Consider the following 17,152-nt stretch of genomic DNA (forward strand, 5'->3'; position numbering starts at 1 on the left):
CCAAACTTTTGAACCAATAACTATTGGTTCAAAAGTGGGCCAGAACAGGGAAGGAGGCAACACTCCTCTCCTGTTCTTTCACTTATTTTAACAGTGTGTTTTGTGACTGTGCTCTTCTCTATGGCTGATGGACCAACAACACAAGCAAGAGGGACTCACATTGCCCAAAGCTTCCATCTCGCAGCAGATGCTCTCTGCAGGTAGACGGGCTGTCTTCAGTTCCCTACGGTCTTCATGATCTCCCAGAAAACTGCAGTGGCAAACCACGTGGGAACCATTAGTGTTGGCAGCAAATTCAGTAGATGCTGAGACCATCATCGGATAAGCATGCAGCATAAGAAGCTGGATGTAAAGTCAGCAGATCGGTTCGGCGTTCGCTGAATAGCTGGAAAGATATTTCAGCGTTGGGCTGATGGATTCATATAACACTCTGCAGTCTCTGAACTTCATTTAATGCAGTGCACTTAGTGACGAAATTGTTCCAGCGTGAAATCAGCTCTGTGATCCAACATCCTCATGTATGCTGATCATTCTGGGCTCATTAATGTAAAGAGAGCTACTGTCCTGCAGTCTTTAACAGTGTCTCGAGTGTGTAATCCTGAGGAGCACCTTTATTGCTCCTTCTGTGCTCTTTAACTTCATGCGAGCGGGGAAACCTGGCTCAGGTAAAAAGCCTCTTTGTTCCTCCTGGGGGGATAAAGTCCAGCTGAGCACATCAACTCTGCTTCTCTTATTAAACTTGATTTTCCATCCAGTGGCTCTTGTTGGGGTCCAGGCCCACTCGTTACCAGCATCCCTCTCACTGTGTTTGCTGAACGGAGGAGCCAAGACTGAAGGGCAAATGTTTGTAATGGAAATCAAACTGTTTTTTCTCTTTCCACAGAATATGTCCAGCTCTATGTCGACTTCCTGCTGAATAAATCCATTTATAAACAGTTTGCTGCGTTCTACCACGGCTTCCACAGTGTGTGCGCATCGGACGCACTCATGGTGAGTCTGCAGTTGTGGGTTTGTTTTCTTTCTAAAGCATGCTACAAAATGTGTTATTTGAAGACCAATATGCTTTATCCTTTTCTTAAGCATTTCTTAACATAGACTCTTATGCAAAGACACCCATCCATTCCCTTCCACCTGATTATGACACCTTTAAAATATTTCCCTGTCACATTTTAAAGATTCAAATTAAACTTGAGGGAGATAGAACAGGCCAAACTGTGCACTCCATCCACTGAAGGGCTTCTCAAAATACCAGTTCTGTTTGTTTCGAGATAAACTGAGTATAAATTTGCTGGAGAAACAATTCAAATAGTGCAAGTCATGTAAGATTTATCGCTTCCTGAGCAGCAACCGTGAAGGAAAGAAAACCCTCATGTGTTGAAATTGTTTTTGTGTTAGTAGGACGTTTTAGATTATGGAGTCAAACCCACAGTCTTTCTTACAGTTAGAGATAAAGCTGCCCAGTTTGAACCCCGTTTATCAGCCGAGTCTGAATCTGGGTCAGACAAACGATGAGTCAATCAAACTGTAAAGAGTAAAGTGGCAGCAGGTCTCAGGCTTGCTGATAATAACTCGCTCCACTTATATCAGTTTGGAAAAAAACAGCATGCGTACCATGTCCGTGTGCTTTTCCAGGAACGTCTCTATGATGGTTGTGATCATTTATGATTAGTTTAATGATATATACATTTTAATTTACAGTCACTGTCAGTGATGGGAATAATGGTGTTACAAGTAACGTCGTTACTAACGGCGTTACTTTTTTCAGTAACGAGTAATCTAACTAATTACTATTCCTATCGTTACAACGCCGTTACCGTTACTAAGAAGAAAACACGGTCAGTGGACAGAAATGATTTTTTTGGAGTGGCACAAATAATTTGTGTGGCATCTTATTGAAGAACAGCTGATTGTTGTAAATAGTTTGAAATGGTTATTAAAAAAGGGTAAAAGGTAAATGGCTGCAAATAACTTGTGCATATGATTTTAAAATTGACAATTTATATTTGCATTTAAAGTTATGAAATATGATTCATTAAACATGTTTGTGGTTGTTACAGTAAAAATATCACTTTTTCTACTCGGATTTTATGTTTTTTGTCTGATTTTAGATCAGTTGTGTTAATACAGTATGTCAACATGAAAACATGACTGTAAATTCAGACACGTGAGGTTGTGCTGAAAACAATGATGCCGAACAAGACAAAGTAAACAGTTTTTAAAGGTAAAATGTGGAGGAAACATCAAAAGTAGTCAAAAATAGCCAATTATACCCTGGACCCCAGAGGGTTAAACTTTTTTTTAAAAGTAACGCAATAGTTACTTTTCAAGTAATGAATTACTTTTAGAATCCTGTAACTCAGTTATTAACTCAGTTACTAACTCAGTTACTAACACTGGTCACTGTAAGGCTGGATTAAACTTGCTTGTGATTGTAGATGCAGACGACTGCAGACACGATGGCTGAGCAGGATTTTTGTTTTGGGTTTTTTTGGAGTAGCTTTTGCATTACAACAAATCGGAGTGCACAATGAGGAAATTTACATCACTGGGAATCTACACACACTGATGTGGACACACTGGCCTAACTCATCTTTGCTTACTGCACTTCTTCTGCACCTAATTTTACAAGTACACCAAAAGTCTAGAGCTCTTCGTGTCTTCTTTAGACTTAAAATAAAACATTAACAAGTCATCCAAACTATTCCTAGACTCAGCAGTCTAATCAGAGATACCCAGACCTCCAGATGAGCCAGCGCTTCCAGCTCTTCTGGGGCTGAGACACACAAACTGTCCAGTGTCCTTGGCCTGCCTCTTGAGTGGACATGCCTACACCATCATGTCTTTCTCTTTGGATGTGAAGGACTAGCAGCCGAATGACTGAGCTTGTCACCTTATCTCTAATGCTTATTTTATGCTATCGTGGCCGTGTCGGTTTGCGTAGGTGTTTCCAAGTGAAGACGGATTTTCAGCCTATGCAAACATCCTGTTATGGAGTCATCCAAAAACACAACAGCACGTAGTTTGACTGCGCTTAGGTCAAATTCTGATTGGGTCAAAAGTGGCCAGAGCGGGGACGGGGGCAGCACTCCTCTCCTGGTCCAGAGTTCACCTGGAATAGGGTCAAGAGATGAAGATTAAAGATGAAAAATAAAGCATGAAAATCACAGACAGTGGCTGAAAGGGCCGTCCACAGCTCTCTGTCCACCAACACAGCAGAGAAGCATGTTCACTCTGTAAAGCTGAACCCAGACACTCTTTTGGAGAGAGCTTATTTCCATTGATGGTGTCTGTCATCCTGTTCTTTTGGCCACTATTTACAGGACCACGTGTCGTCACCATAACAGACTGTATGATGACAGACTGCACCCATAATCCACCTGTCAGTCTTTCACTACACACGCCTATTCTGTCATAAATAAGACCCAGAGATACTCCTTCACTCCAGCTGAGTTGTGTAGGGGCATTAAGAAACCAAACTTGGTTTTCTTTGAGGTTATTATGCAGAATATATCACTGTACATGTGCCTCGTCACTTGGACTCAATCGTTCTCCGAGTAGAATAAAGGGAGAAAATTAGTTTTGACGTTGTCTCGTTAGTAACTTTGAGAATGTCCGAACATCAGAACGTCTCTCTTTGGACCACAGCGTTGGATAAGCTGATCGACATCCATCCTGATCAATGCAAATTGCTCACATTAAGAAATAAAGTAAATACAATTTGTTCAGCATCTGTTATTTTCCCGGCATGATGAATTTTATTTTATTTCTTTAAGCTGTTGTTATCAACACGATTATCCTGACAAAGTAAAAATAAAAGCCTCGCCGTCTTTCTGAGCTGACTTCCTAAAAGGCAGCTAGTGATGTTTTGATGTGTGGTGCTGACGTGAGTTTGACCTACTTCTGTTTTCTGAGTAATACATTTTTTTTCAGTTTTTCTGACATGACTCTAACTCTTCCGTTTACTGTCGCTTCTTGAGTCACGTCCGCACCCGCTGACGTTTCAAGATGTGATGAGACAGGCCTACAGTATTTTTGATGGGGGCGTGTTTGACTTTGTGGGTTTCACACTTTGTGTCTGTGTGCTGAGTATTGATGGAGTTTCTAGCAGCTAAGAGAAACAGGGTCAGATGTGTCAAGATCAATTTGTTTTCCTTCATTCTTTGTAGTTCGCTGTTTCAGTCTTTGTCCTGCACAGATGGGTCAGAATGAGGCTGCGTGCTCATAACCTGCTCTCACTTTGCAGGCAGTTCATTTTTCATTTATAGAAAATAAAGTGAAAGTTTCACTGGATTCCTGTGAAGTTGACTGTTTGACACATCGGATGCTATCAGCTGCTGAGCTCTGACGAGGCTTCCTGTTTCTCCTCCTCGTTTACCGAGCAGCGGAAGCGATTCTGTGTCTAGCTGGTGTTATGTTTTAGTGGAAATTTAGAAGAAGCTGGTATGTAGCAAGGCTGATATTGCAGCAGCTGCTGAGCTTCCGTATAATGACATCAGCTCTGTGGGTTAAAACATTTAGACTTCCAAGCTTAAAATGTCAAATTCTGCTTATTAAATGGCAATCTGTTTTTAATTATAGAGATTTGGTGAAATTATGTTTTTTTTTTAATTCAGCAAAAGCAGTGAATGCATTTACAGTTATGCAGCTCGGTGTTGCTGTAGTTTTCATACATTTTAGGAGGTAATTTCTATTCGCTGCATTGCAAACTTTTTTATGTTACATATCAGGCTGCAGCCAACCACAGAAAATGTGGCTGACTATTCAGTACTGCCACCACAATATCAGATTTTACTTAAAGATTACTGTGGCTGATGAAAAGGTGCCATAAGAATATTGAAACTTCTATCAGTTATATTCATCTATAACTTTATTGCGTTTTTTCTTTTCATAGAAAATGTATTAAACTCATTAAAATAAGATAAGAAATACTTGATTTATCCAAAAAAGTTATTGTGTGATATCAGCCAGTTGCATACAAAAATGTGATGCGGTCAATCAATCAAAATAACGAGCTTCAATAAACATATATTAAAAAACGTGTTCAGCTGCATGTCCATAAAGTGATGCAGCAATCAGTGCATCCATTAATTATCCACCACCGTTCCTCACAGCTGCAGGCTTACAAAGCCTCTGTGTCAACTGATGCAGGAATCCAGCCCGTGTGTTGATTCAAACTGCAGCAGCAACGACAAATTCCCTTCAGTGAGTAATATGGATTAATTCCAGCAGCAGGTAATTCAACATTCAGGCCACAGAGGTGTTCCTTTGTTCTCACTGGCCTGCGATTACACCACTTTTTAGTCAGAACTAGTCACTACTAATCCCTCCAGTTTTCTTCTTAACAGCAGATTAATACACGTCACACGGTAGTCCGGGAAGTGTGAACGGGTTATTGCAACACTGTATGAAACACATCAAACTCCATTCACTGTGGTCCAATCAGCTCGTCCATTTTATTGCCCGAAAAGCCAACGATCGCTGGAACAACTCCAGCACCGAGACGCCATCGTTCCCTCCATAACTCGTTATTAGAGATAGAAAAACTAGTAGATCTGTAGGATTAGATACAGAAATGTATCCATTTCACTGCCACATCAGCATGAAACTGCACTTTATCACTACTTTTAAATATCAGTAAGTGGGTCAACTCTGGGTCAACACACCTGAATCAAATGATTAGTTCATCCCCAGGCCTCTGGAGAACTTCCGGACATGTTGAGGAGGTGATTTAGCCATTTAAATCAGCTGTGTTGGATCAAGGACACATCTAAAACCTGCAGGACACCGGCCCTCGAGGCCTGGAGTTCCCTACCCCTGGTTTAGCACCACCTTAAACCCTATAATCCTACCAGAGCACTGAGGTCCAGGAGCCAGCTGCTCCTGGAGGTTCCAAGATCCAGGTGAGCCTTTTCAGTGGTGGCTCCTAATCTTTGGAACAACTTTAGAGCCGCTTGGTCTCTCGGTCATTTTAAAACACTTAAAACCTTTTTTGCTTGCGTGCTCTCAGGTTCAGTTGAGCAGAATATCCTGGATTTTTATGTAATCACGGTTTTATTTACTTGGTTTTTTTTGTCTTTAGTTTATATTTATTGGTAATTTAGTGACCGTTTCCATTCAGTACATATTTTGTGTAACCTGTACAGCACTGAAGAAACCGAGTTCGACATAAGCTCAGACTGCATTAAGTGCAGTAATAAGAACAGCTGAACAGTGTGCTCCAGCCCACATTCATATGATTTCCAGAAATAAGACTGCATCTATTGATTTAATTAAATAAGACTGAAATTCATGCAGTCTTATTCTATTAGGAAATAAAACAGATAGACCTCGTGATCAAAAAATTCCAGTCTTTCTCTAGCTGTGTCTGGAGGAGCCTGCATGAAACTAGAATTAGACCGAACACGTTCACACTTGTAGCCTAAAGTTGGCCGAATCATTGCACCTCAGACACGTCAGAATACAGTTTGAAGATAATGCGACATGTTGGTTATTGACCTAATGTGACTTCTTGTCCAACATCATGAACAGAATAACCTTCTGGTCAGTTATGTCTGTGAAGGTTCTCAGTCATCCAGGTCATCGTAGTCAAAGGAGTTTGCAAAGAAAAGCGTCTGGACTTCTTTGAGTTGCTTGAAGACGTTTCACCCACGTTTCACAATGAGCTCACCCGGAACCCTGGCTGATTAGGTCCCACACCCGCTTTCACACCTTGGCGCATGTGATTAGAGGATCACCAGGGGGTCCTTTGTCCCTCCTTGGGGGGAAACTCCCACTGGGTTTAAATCTGGGACTCTCGGCCATTTGACCTTAGAACTGAAGAAGCTTCTCGGATGAGAGGTGAAACGTCTTCAAGCAACTTAAAGAAGTCCAGACGCTTTTCTTTGCAAACTCCTTCTGGTCAGTTAGTTTGTATTGTTCAGCCAACACCAACTGTAAGTAACTTTAAGCCTGAACACAAATCAAAATGGATATTTTACAAATCAAAATCCCCTTTATGGAATTGTTATAAAGGAGGAAACTACCCACCAACCAGACAGCTGCAGATTACAGCCCCACACATGTGTGAATAATTGGTGTTGTGTTGAACATTAATGTGGGAAAACAATCACAGCAGCTGAGGTTTTTTTCTGAATTGTATATCATTTGTGTTTTATCCTCTGGTGTTTGCAGTTGCTGCGGCCTGAGGAGGTGGAGATGTTGGTGTGCGGGAGTCCAGAGCTCGACATGAGCGCCCTGCAGAAAGCTGCTCAGTACGAAGGATACAGCAAGACCGACGCCACCGTACGGTACGACCCCAGCACTTCCTGTTTACTAACATTAGCTAACTGCTGTGCAGGAAGTCCACACATACCTCACACTCTGTGCTTGGACAGTGAACCTCTGTACATTTTCTGTTTTTAGGCTGACCCCACTGTAAGTTTTCCATGCACAAATTGCATAATGTGATGAGGTCAGGACACTCGTTAAAATGTTACTGTTGCTCGGCTCCTTTGACTTTTATTGTCGCTCCAGACCATAAAGTGGAATTATGGCCCTTTTTTGTCTCTCCTCAGCTCTGATTGTTTGTTGAAATAAGGTGGAAGTAACGTGTGCAGGTTGCAAATGTTTGCTTTGGATTCATTTTCTTGCAGGGTGTAATTCTCACTTGTTTTTTTCTCTCTCTCTCTCTCTTACACACACACACTCTCACACACACACACACACACACACACACACACACACACACACACACAGGCCTTTTGTTTTTGACGGCGAGGGAGGAAAATGCCGACACATGTGAGCCGCAGATATTGTAACTCAGCGTGTTGCTGACAAGCAGCTGCAGGCCTGTTATACAACTTCAGTGCTGTCTGCCTGCTGTGATGCCAACAGTTTCAAAATTTCTTATTAGTGTTTGTCTGATTAAAGTTTCATTTTGCGCATTGTTTTTTCAGCTAATATTTGTGTCTCGACCACACAAATAAAGATTGCAACAATCATATAAATGATGCCACACTATCGAACTGACCTTTAAAAGGTAGCAAAGCGAGAAAAGTTGAAGGCTGCAAGCAAGTAACTCTGGATGGGAGCAATGCCAGATGTAGACTACTTCAGGGTCGGGGGGGGGACAGGTTGCCACCCTGGACAGGTTGCCAGTTTGTCGCTGGGCTCTCAGTGATCATGATATTCATTTTTTCCTTTTTATTTTATTGATTTTTCTCTCTCTGTAGTTACTGCTTGAATAACAGCGAGCGTCCAAATGTTTCTTTTCTCGTTTTAACCCTTAGAGAATCCACTTCCCCTTTCTGAGTCTCTGTAATTGATTTGTTCATTTTATTATATGATCTTCATGCTGTTGCAGATGTTTCTGGGACGTGGTGTTGGCCTTCCCTCTGGAACTGCAAAAGAAGCTCCTCCACTTTGCCACAGGGAGCGACCGCGTTCCAGTCGGAGGAATGGCCGACCTCAACTTCAAAATCGCCAAGATTGATGTCCCGACCGACTGGTAGGTTTTTAAAAAACTGCCATATTAAGACAAGGACTCGGGCTGCACTCTGTCAGCTCTGAAACATAATGCACACGGACCAGAGCAGTCCTCAGAGCTGCTTGCCTGCAACTGTGTGAGGTCTGCACACTTGACTGCAGGTGCCTCTGGGAACAAACACAGACAGTTTGAACAGTTTACATAATCAGTCTTTAAGAATGCCTCGAGTGTCTTGCACAGACAAAATAGTTTCATTTCTATCCTCATTTTTCGGGTTAGATTTTCGGAAGCGTTCGAGTCGCTCGGCTGAAACTCCCTCGGCTGATTCGCTGGAGGTTTCGGTTTGTGGAGCTGTTTACATAAGACTCACTGTTGAACTTTAACAAACTCTGGATCTGGGTCAGGAATGAGCAAGCTGGCCCACTGCTGCTTACACACACACACACACACACACACACACACACACACACACACACACACACCTTTAAACTCTCACTAAACACACTCTAAACTGTTTCCTTAATTGTTTCCTTTTCTTCGTTCCTTTTGTTGAAGCACTGGGAGCTGATAGATAAATAAAGCTGAGCTGTGTGGGAAAATGCTAACAGCTCTGTATATATTGGGCTGTATAATATTAATTATGGAGGCATTTAATGATCAACTTTGGGATTAATGATTTGGGCAAGTGGGTTTTTCTGGCTCACTCGCAGAAGTGATTGTCACACTTTGTAGTTGTTAATTAGAGACTTTGTCGTCTGGAATTATTGCGTTTAACTTCCCTTTGTCAAGTTTTTTTGTCAGAAAAGTATCATGTGAAGAATGCATGAGCAGTGCTGCTGTGCAGAGGAGCTCTGGCTTGTGCTGATCACTCGGTGCAGCAGCTGCAGCCTCAGTGAGGCTTCAGTGGTCAGTGTTAACATCTCTGACTTTTTGTCTTGATGCAATCATTTTAAAGTGATGCAACCTCAATCAAAGGAGTGATGAAAGAGTGATTTCACTGGCACCTCTTTATGTTTCACTGCATAACTTTGTTTTTCTTTTCTCTGTGTTTCGCTTTTCTCTCTGCAGGCTGCCGATCTCTCACACCTGTTTCAATCAGATCTGTTTGCCTCCGTATCGAACCAGGAAGGAGCTCAAACAGAAACTGACCATTGCCATCTCCAATGCTGAGGGCTTTGGCCTTGAGTGACTAATCTGCACACACAAACTCCCACATATACACACAGACTGTTAGCAGTGCCATCTGACACATTTTCCGCAACGCATCTGAGATCAGAGAGGAAATAAGTCTCTCGTTGTGAGTGAACACGTTGAGCAACTTTCTTATGAAAATGGATTCATCGATGCTTCAAATCTGCGGTGCACGAGACGGAAGCTTTGCCAGGAAAACAGCTGCAGAGAAACTCCAGAAATCCTCTAGTTTGTGTGTGGACTCAACAACACCAACAACACAAACTCTTTAAGCACTTTAGATTACTGCATGCTTACCCACCACAGAATACAGTGAAGGAGGCGTCTGTTCAAACCTAAATTCATCACAACAGTCCCAAACATTCAGCCAGATTCATAAAGAACAAACTTTAGACAGTGAGAGAACAAAGAGTCCTGGGTGATGATGGCTAATGTCAACACCACAGAGTCAGTCTGGGATTACACGAAGGGCCGAGATGCTTGGAACAGCTGACCTGCCGAGTGGCTGGATAAATGGACGCAGAAAGAACTGGTTATGTTTTAAATACAGATACTGATCTCTGTGACAATAAGAACAGCTTTTATTTACAGAGCAGCAGAATGAAAATTCAAACAAAAGGCAGGGCAAAAGAAAGTGCAGAAGAAACTGTCCTGCAGAAAATCACAAAGCGCAATAAATACAGGTGAACATAACAGAAAAAATACACTAGTAAAGAAATGACACAGAAACTACTGACAAAAACAATAATGATGATAAAAGGCCAATAAAAAAACAGGATGAAATGGGCAAAGTCACATAAAAGCAAGTCGCTGGAGCATTCAAGGTGGTTCTAAAGCTCAGGGGTCCTAATGGCTAATGTTTGGTCACCTTTAGGTTTGACCCAGAAGATGTAAGGCTGTGTGTGCTGGAGCCCCTGAAAGGGATGGTGTGGTTAAACTAGTCCCATGTTTCTGCCAGCAGGCTCCACATTAGCTAAAGCCACATGAGCAAAAACACTGGTTCGCCCTTTGGTAGCTAGGATAGGCTCCAGCCACATACACCCCCCGGGATCCTGAATTGGATCAGCAGAAGAGAATGGATGGATGGATGTGCCATCACAGATGGTCTCAAACTGCAGTTAAGGTGTTGAGGTTTCAGGGATGGGTATACCTGTGCAGGGCAGTGGAAAGGGGTGCTGGGAGCTTGGTATATTTGCCAAGGGGAAAGCTGTAACTAGAGGATAAGATGGAGTAATCTTATCCATCCTTATGCCTTAGGACAGGCAATGACAGCTGTAGATCTATAAGTACAATCATTTTGCATTGTTTCAGAACTTTTACACAATCCTGTAGATACCATACAAAACGAAATAGAACTATCTTGAAAAGTTATGATTTATACAGAATTTCAGATATTTGTAGGTCCGTGCCACTGAAACCCGGTTATATTTGTTCCCTTAAACCTTATATAACTAAAAAGTAAATGTCTCTTAAAGGTTGCTGCTTTCTTCGGGTAAATATTCAAATCGAGTAATTTTTAACCAATGACCCACTGTTTGCCCACCACTGAACATTTACTTTGGAGAGGCTCTGGCCTAACGGGAAGTTCACTGAGGATTTGTTTGGCAGTGTCACACTCCTGAGTATTCATCGTTTAAACATTTTCATTTAAATCAGTTAAAAGTAGAAAGTGGAGGCGAATGTTTCAGACAGAAACACCTCCGGAGGGGAGATTGGTGTCAGTCCTGACTTCTGTCACTTCTTTTTTGATGAAGGCATTTGAAACATGTTGCATGTGGTTTTGTTTGGTTTGCACTGTCAGGACTGAAAGCTTTGCTGGATGAAGAGTGCTACCGTGAGATGTACGTCGATCGTCTTGTGAACAGTGTTTTGCTTGTTTTTTTGACATTGCCGCCTGTTTTATGGAACAAAGGCTGCAGCAGTTCTTTGAAATGTTTTGATATGATGACGCAGTTAAAGCTGAGCTGTTGATTAATATTTGTTTTCTTTTTTAATTTTGGTTTTACTTTTTTGGTTTTCATGAATGACGGCTGCCCTCGGGCTGAGAGCCGGCCTGTAGCCGAGGGCTGACAGATTTTATCACAATATCATCGTTGTGCCCGAGAGAAACAACTCGAGTTAAGCACCTCTGTCTGGCATGCACTGCTCGCTACTTTCCTTATTGGACTTATCTCGGACACTTATTTAAATTGATTAAAAAAATCATTTCTTACCACCAGCATCATAAACGTTTCAAAAAGTTGGAACTTTACGACTCGCTATTGTTGTTTCCACATCCAACAGAAATTGGAATTAGGTTTATCGTTGGGTTAAGAATTGGCATCCAGTGGGTTAAACTTGGGGGTAAGAGGCCTGGGAAAGCATTGAGTTCAATGAAACTGCATGCCCCTCCACCCACGCACAGAGTGGAGCAGTGGCTGTCAGGGAAAGCAGGAACAGAGAGACACTCTGAGCCAAAATATGAGATCCATCATCAAACAGAATCAAACGCAGCACTGCAGTCGGGTCCTGAGAAACGCAGAGTAACTGTTGATAAGATTAGTACGAATCTTTAGGTCTACACCAAAACCTAGATTTGTGTTAACCCAACATTTGCAGTATCTTGCTGACAGACACACAGATTCACTGAAAAAACTCCACCTTAGTGAAGAACTGGTTATTAGGCGATTCTTTGTTAAAGCTTTCTGTTTTATACAAGTTCTCAGGATTTCAGGGTTCATTCTGCAGTCGAGATGAGATTATTTTGAGGCTTTCAGAGCAGGAATGGGACACTGCTTTACTCACTGTGTTCACATGCCCTTGAGTAATCAGGTATTTCAGAGAAAATGTTTAGTTTAACTTTATCAGTAGTGGAAAGTGACCCATTTAGAGCTCCGGAGGCCGTTCAGAGCAGTGAGGATTGATTTATGTTTAAAATTTACAGCACACGAGATTCTTTGAAGACTTTTTGATCTTCCTAGAAAGAAAATAATGCAATTTTTTTTCCCCGCATAATCAAATAGAGCCATCATCATTTCCATCACGAGTGCAGTGCTGCTGTTTTTCCCCAAAGTGGTGTTTACAGTGTAACAATGACTCTGCAGTTGTTGCATTGTAGCTTCAGTTCAAGGGAGCAAAGTTACTTTGTAAGGCCTTAAAATTCGTTCACTGCAGAGTTCAGTCAGTCGGGTATAAAGCCGGTTGGCATCCAGACTCCCTGCTTCTTTAACTTTGTCGAACTTTTTTGGCTTCGAAGCCGCTCTCTCCTCTCTCTACAGCTGGGCGGCGGTAATTCCAAACCCCTAGCGCTCTCTTATGCAATGTTACCATGGCAAAATGTCTGAAATCCTAAAGAGACACTGAAGTAACCAAGCAACAGCCGAGCAAGCCGTATGGATGCGCCATCCAAACATCAACCTAATCTGGGTCACTCTTTCACACTCAGCTATAGGGTCTGAGAAAGCCCCTGACGCAACAATGGGTCCTTTCTGTCATCTAACGACCAGCAGCAGCAGCAGCCAGGAGAGGCAGCCCGTCTCCAAGCATCTGTTGGAGAAGGCCTCCGTGGCACATTCGCATCACATCAGCCGCTTTGCTAAATACAAAAAAAGACACATTTTACATGAACTGGGAGGAACGTGGATGTCGGGGGTAATGTGATGTCACTCAAGTGTCTTCTTGAAATGTTGATTTGACCCGGGTCTGTTTTATGTGAATAGGACCAAACTGTGTCAGGTTATGCAGTGGAGATGGCAGTGCAGAGACCTTGTTGAAAATCAGTTTGAAAATAGTTCAAACCGATTCAAAGATTTGTTGCGGTGTAATAATTTTGTTTTGTTGGGTTTTATCATGGGTTGACTTTGCATGACTCATATTTGAAACCTATTATGCTTTTCTGCTGCCCAAATCTTATGTAACACGCTGTGTTTGCTCCAGTATTTACAGTAAAAGCCGATGAGGGCTCGTCCCTATCCAGAAAAACTGGCCTCCTGTTTTGTTTTGTTTTTTTCATCCGGTTTTATTTTAATTGATGCACATCCTGGTGTTCAAGCTGGGAGCTGCACAGACCACCACAGCCTCCTGCAGCTTCTCGCTGGGCAGCTGGATTAGTTTAGCTTAGGTTTTGTGGCTGCACCCGAGGAGCTGCAGATCAAGACTCACCTTGAGGCGAGCGCAAATAGCTCTACTTCAAATTTGAACAAGGATACCAGCAAACCTGACTCATCAGCGGCGGTGGTGAAGCATTCAGTTTGGCTAAAGCTTCAGTCTGAAACTCTCAGATATGCGTCAGGTCCACCAGGGTTTAAATCAAACAACTGAAGTGCAGATTTTCAGTTTAGTTCAAGAGTTTTTAACAAAAAAATGCATCAAAGTTTGGAGCCCATGGACATCACCAAATGATGCATGTCCTCTCTTCAGACCACTGGCAGACGTGCTTATGAAATAACGTTACCTCCTGTTGTGTTCGACAGCTTCAGGTCATCATCTTTCAGGCCTTTTCATGTACAGTTTGTTGATTTGGCCGCTCCTGAAGTTTCTGCTTTATGTCTGATATGTTAATTTTGTTTCTTCATCTTAATCATGGTCTCCCTCACCATCGTCAGCATCTCTTTGGAGCTCTTACTGAGTGTTCAAGCAGTTACTTTTGAGCCTCTGAAAATGAATAGATTTAAAATCTCCTTTTCAAGAGTGACCTGGCCAAGAAGGACAGCAGTATGATCATGACAAGTACATACACACCAATCAAAGAGTAAAAACTAAAATACAGAAACGACCAAGTTCATAAGCGTCAGTATCAATCAAAAATTAATATCTTGGTAAAACTACTTGGTTTACAGACTTAAAATGACAAATAAATGATGTAATTGTCCAAAAACATATGAACCAATCTATAACTGTGACTAAGATGAAGCCTCGAAGCTTTAATTCCTTTCAGAGTCCTACAGCGTGATGGTGAACAAGCAGCTGTTTATGCACTGCGTCACCTCCACACCCTAAATACACCAGCACGCCTTCTCTCTCCTTATCTTTAGACACCACTTCGCACTAACATTGCTTTTTTCTCATGCATATTTTTTCCTGCCCTTTTTATTTTGTTGTGCCTCTCCGCTGTGGTGAGGCGGCCCACATTGATGCCGGGAACAAGAGATCTTATCGTTTGCTAAACAAACAGAAATATGTAGGCCATGGCCAGCACGGCTTTGTTACTAAATAACCAAACAACAGTCCACCATTATACTTTTTAATAGGACTGCCGTCTGGCTGAGTCTGCAATTTTCTCCCTATTCATGTTCAAAAATAATCACACAAATTTGCCAAGTGTCTCGACAATGACCTTAAGTTAGTCCTTTGTTTTTTTATGTTAGCGCTGCTTCCTGTGTGGATCGGCAGAGCAACCTTGAGGATTCCTTCTTTCAAATCTAGTTCATCTTTTTATTGATCTGTTATCATCATAACTCCACACAACTCCAAGACAGCAGTGGAGGAGTGGCTGTGGCGGTGCAGTCATTGGTGGATTGTTATTGACACAAACCCGTTTTTTCAAAGTCAGTCTTCGCTTCTCTGTTTTTGTTTCGGAATTTTCTGTGCGGATTATCCCGGCTGGTTTGTCCCAGTTTAGGCTCCGCCGGCGGTCAAGGTGCTGATGGGAAACCGCTGACACTGCAAGGTTAATTGGTAGCTCACTCACAATGTAGCGCTCGAAGCTTCTGGCTAGCACTCTGCCTACTTTCCTTAGTTTGTTCCCTGTGCCATTAGCAGAGCAACATGGAATAGCATTGATTCATTAAACGGTTACCAAACGAGCTTCAAGCCAAAGTTCAAAGTGGAGCACTTTGCAGAATATTAGGTGTCCAGACTTTAAATGATACCTGTGTCAGACGGTAACTGGGTCACATTATAAATTCCTGCTGTGTCCTGGTTAATCATCAGGGCACACACTCCTTTGGGTCGGGCTACTTTCATGCTGATGTCGTGTGGCTCTCTCCCAGTAAAAACGTACATTCAGAAACTGTAATACGACAGATTTGTTTGTGATGATGTGATTTAGCTTAGATCTGAAATGAGACATTTCTTACTGACAATAATTACCTCTTCACACTGATACAGGACATTAAATTAAAAACTAGAGATGGACCGATCCGATATTACGTATCGGTATCCATTAAATATCAAAAAAGCACCTCACAAAACTTGCGACACGGCCTAACTCGGCTCATAACCGTAGCACGTCGGAGCAGTGTGCTCATGTGATAGAGCGGCTGTGTGTATTTGTAGCCTCGCTAGCAAACCAGCATTTCATCTCCGAGGAAGTTATCCCAGAGAGAAGTAAAGCAAGTGTGTAAGTTCATCTCTGAATGTTTGTAAAGCGTACCTACGTTAAGCTTAACAACCGATATATGGAGCGACTGCCTCTCTCTCTCCCTCTCCTGCCGCTACTTCAATCATGAAACTGATCAATGATCAGCTGATCGGCTTTTCTGTCACGAGTCTGTCTCTCTTCTTTGTTTTTGGCCCACTTTGCACCAGAAAGAGGAAACCAGCGGCTGAACAACAGCAGCACGTTTAAGCTTGATAAGCTGTTGTTAGAATGTATTTAATATTACTTTCTACACCAGGATCCTTTTCTACGCAGCTGACGGCTGGTAACTGTGCAGGGGCGGATCTAGCAAAGTGTAGCCAGGGGGCCGATAGGGCATGAACAGGGAAAAGGGGGCACAAAGACATACTTTTCTTTCTTATTCTCATTTAAAATGTCTAGCTTTTAATAAATAATTATCTGAATCTTACACCCAAAGTTTTAATCTGATGTAAAATGTATAGAAGTCCATTACTGTATATAGTAACTGTTAAGTCTAATATACCCTAGTAAGCTATACTACTTTTTCCTTTGGGAAGATACCATCTGTGCAGTCTGCAATTCTGTAGAAGAAAGATGTTGAATCTATTTAATTATTCTTGAAAAATAATTTATTTCTGTGCATTTTTTTTCACACTGCATCAAATTAAAGTTGATTACGTTGATTAAGCATCATGAGGTGGAGGGTGGGGGGTGGTTCCCTTTTTTTTTTTGCTGGGAGTTTGCAACCCTATTAGTTAGGTTGCTTAATATTTCTGCTAAGTACTCTTTAAAATACCAGAATAGGAAGGATGGAGTAGGTTTAAGTTTATTAGATTGATCAGTGTTGCTGAACTATGAAATATTTTGGGCGCAGTGTATTTTTTACACACAGGTATAACAGAATAGCTTTAGTGTTGTTGTTTATTTAAACTTGAGGATGAACTTATACAAAATGCAGCAAGATATTAAAAAAACTGTTTTATTGATTAAAAAACACACTATATCGGATTCATATCGGTATCGGCAGATATCCAAATTTATGATATCGGTATCGGTATCGGACATAAAAAAGTGGTATCGTGCCATCTCTATTAAAAACTTGAGTGAGGCGTGACGTCAAGCTGCCAAATGTGTTGCAAAAGGCCGAAAAGAAAGAAAACTAAAACAAAAGGGGATAA

General features: G+C 41.8%; 1 protein-coding gene and 1 long non-coding RNA gene across 2 annotated transcripts in view; one reads left to right on the plus strand and one right to left on the minus strand.

The window, feature by feature from the left end:
- Positions 1-11,941, plus strand: part of hectd2 (HECT domain containing 2) — a 62,270-nt gene extending 50,329 nt beyond the window's left edge. Inside the window, exons 19-22 of the mRNA XM_005473752.4 lie at positions 884-990; positions 7,171-7,286; positions 8,342-8,485; positions 9,533-11,941. Coding sequence (XP_005473809.1) covers positions 884-990; positions 7,171-7,286; positions 8,342-8,485; positions 9,533-9,653 — 488 coding nt within the window. The 3' untranslated portion in view covers positions 9,654-11,941. The remainder of the gene's footprint in view (positions 1-883; positions 991-7,170; positions 7,287-8,341; positions 8,486-9,532) is intronic.
- Positions 11,942-13,225: 1,284 nt separating this feature from the next.
- On the minus strand, positions 13,226-15,848 carry LOC112842005 (uncharacterized). The gene is made up of 2 exons (XR_003213565.1): positions 15,725-15,848; positions 13,226-15,644 (listed from the first exon to the last, which is right to left on the minus strand). It is a non-coding gene; the product is annotated as an uncharacterized LOC112842005 (long non-coding RNA).
- Positions 15,849-17,152: the final 1,304 nt, after the last annotated feature.

The sequence above is a fragment of the Oreochromis niloticus genome, linkage group LG13 (genome assembly GCF_001858045.2).
Source record: "Oreochromis niloticus isolate F11D_XX linkage group LG13, O_niloticus_UMD_NMBU, whole genome shotgun sequence".
NCBI lineage: Eukaryota > Metazoa > Chordata > Actinopteri > Cichliformes > Cichlidae > Oreochromis > Oreochromis niloticus.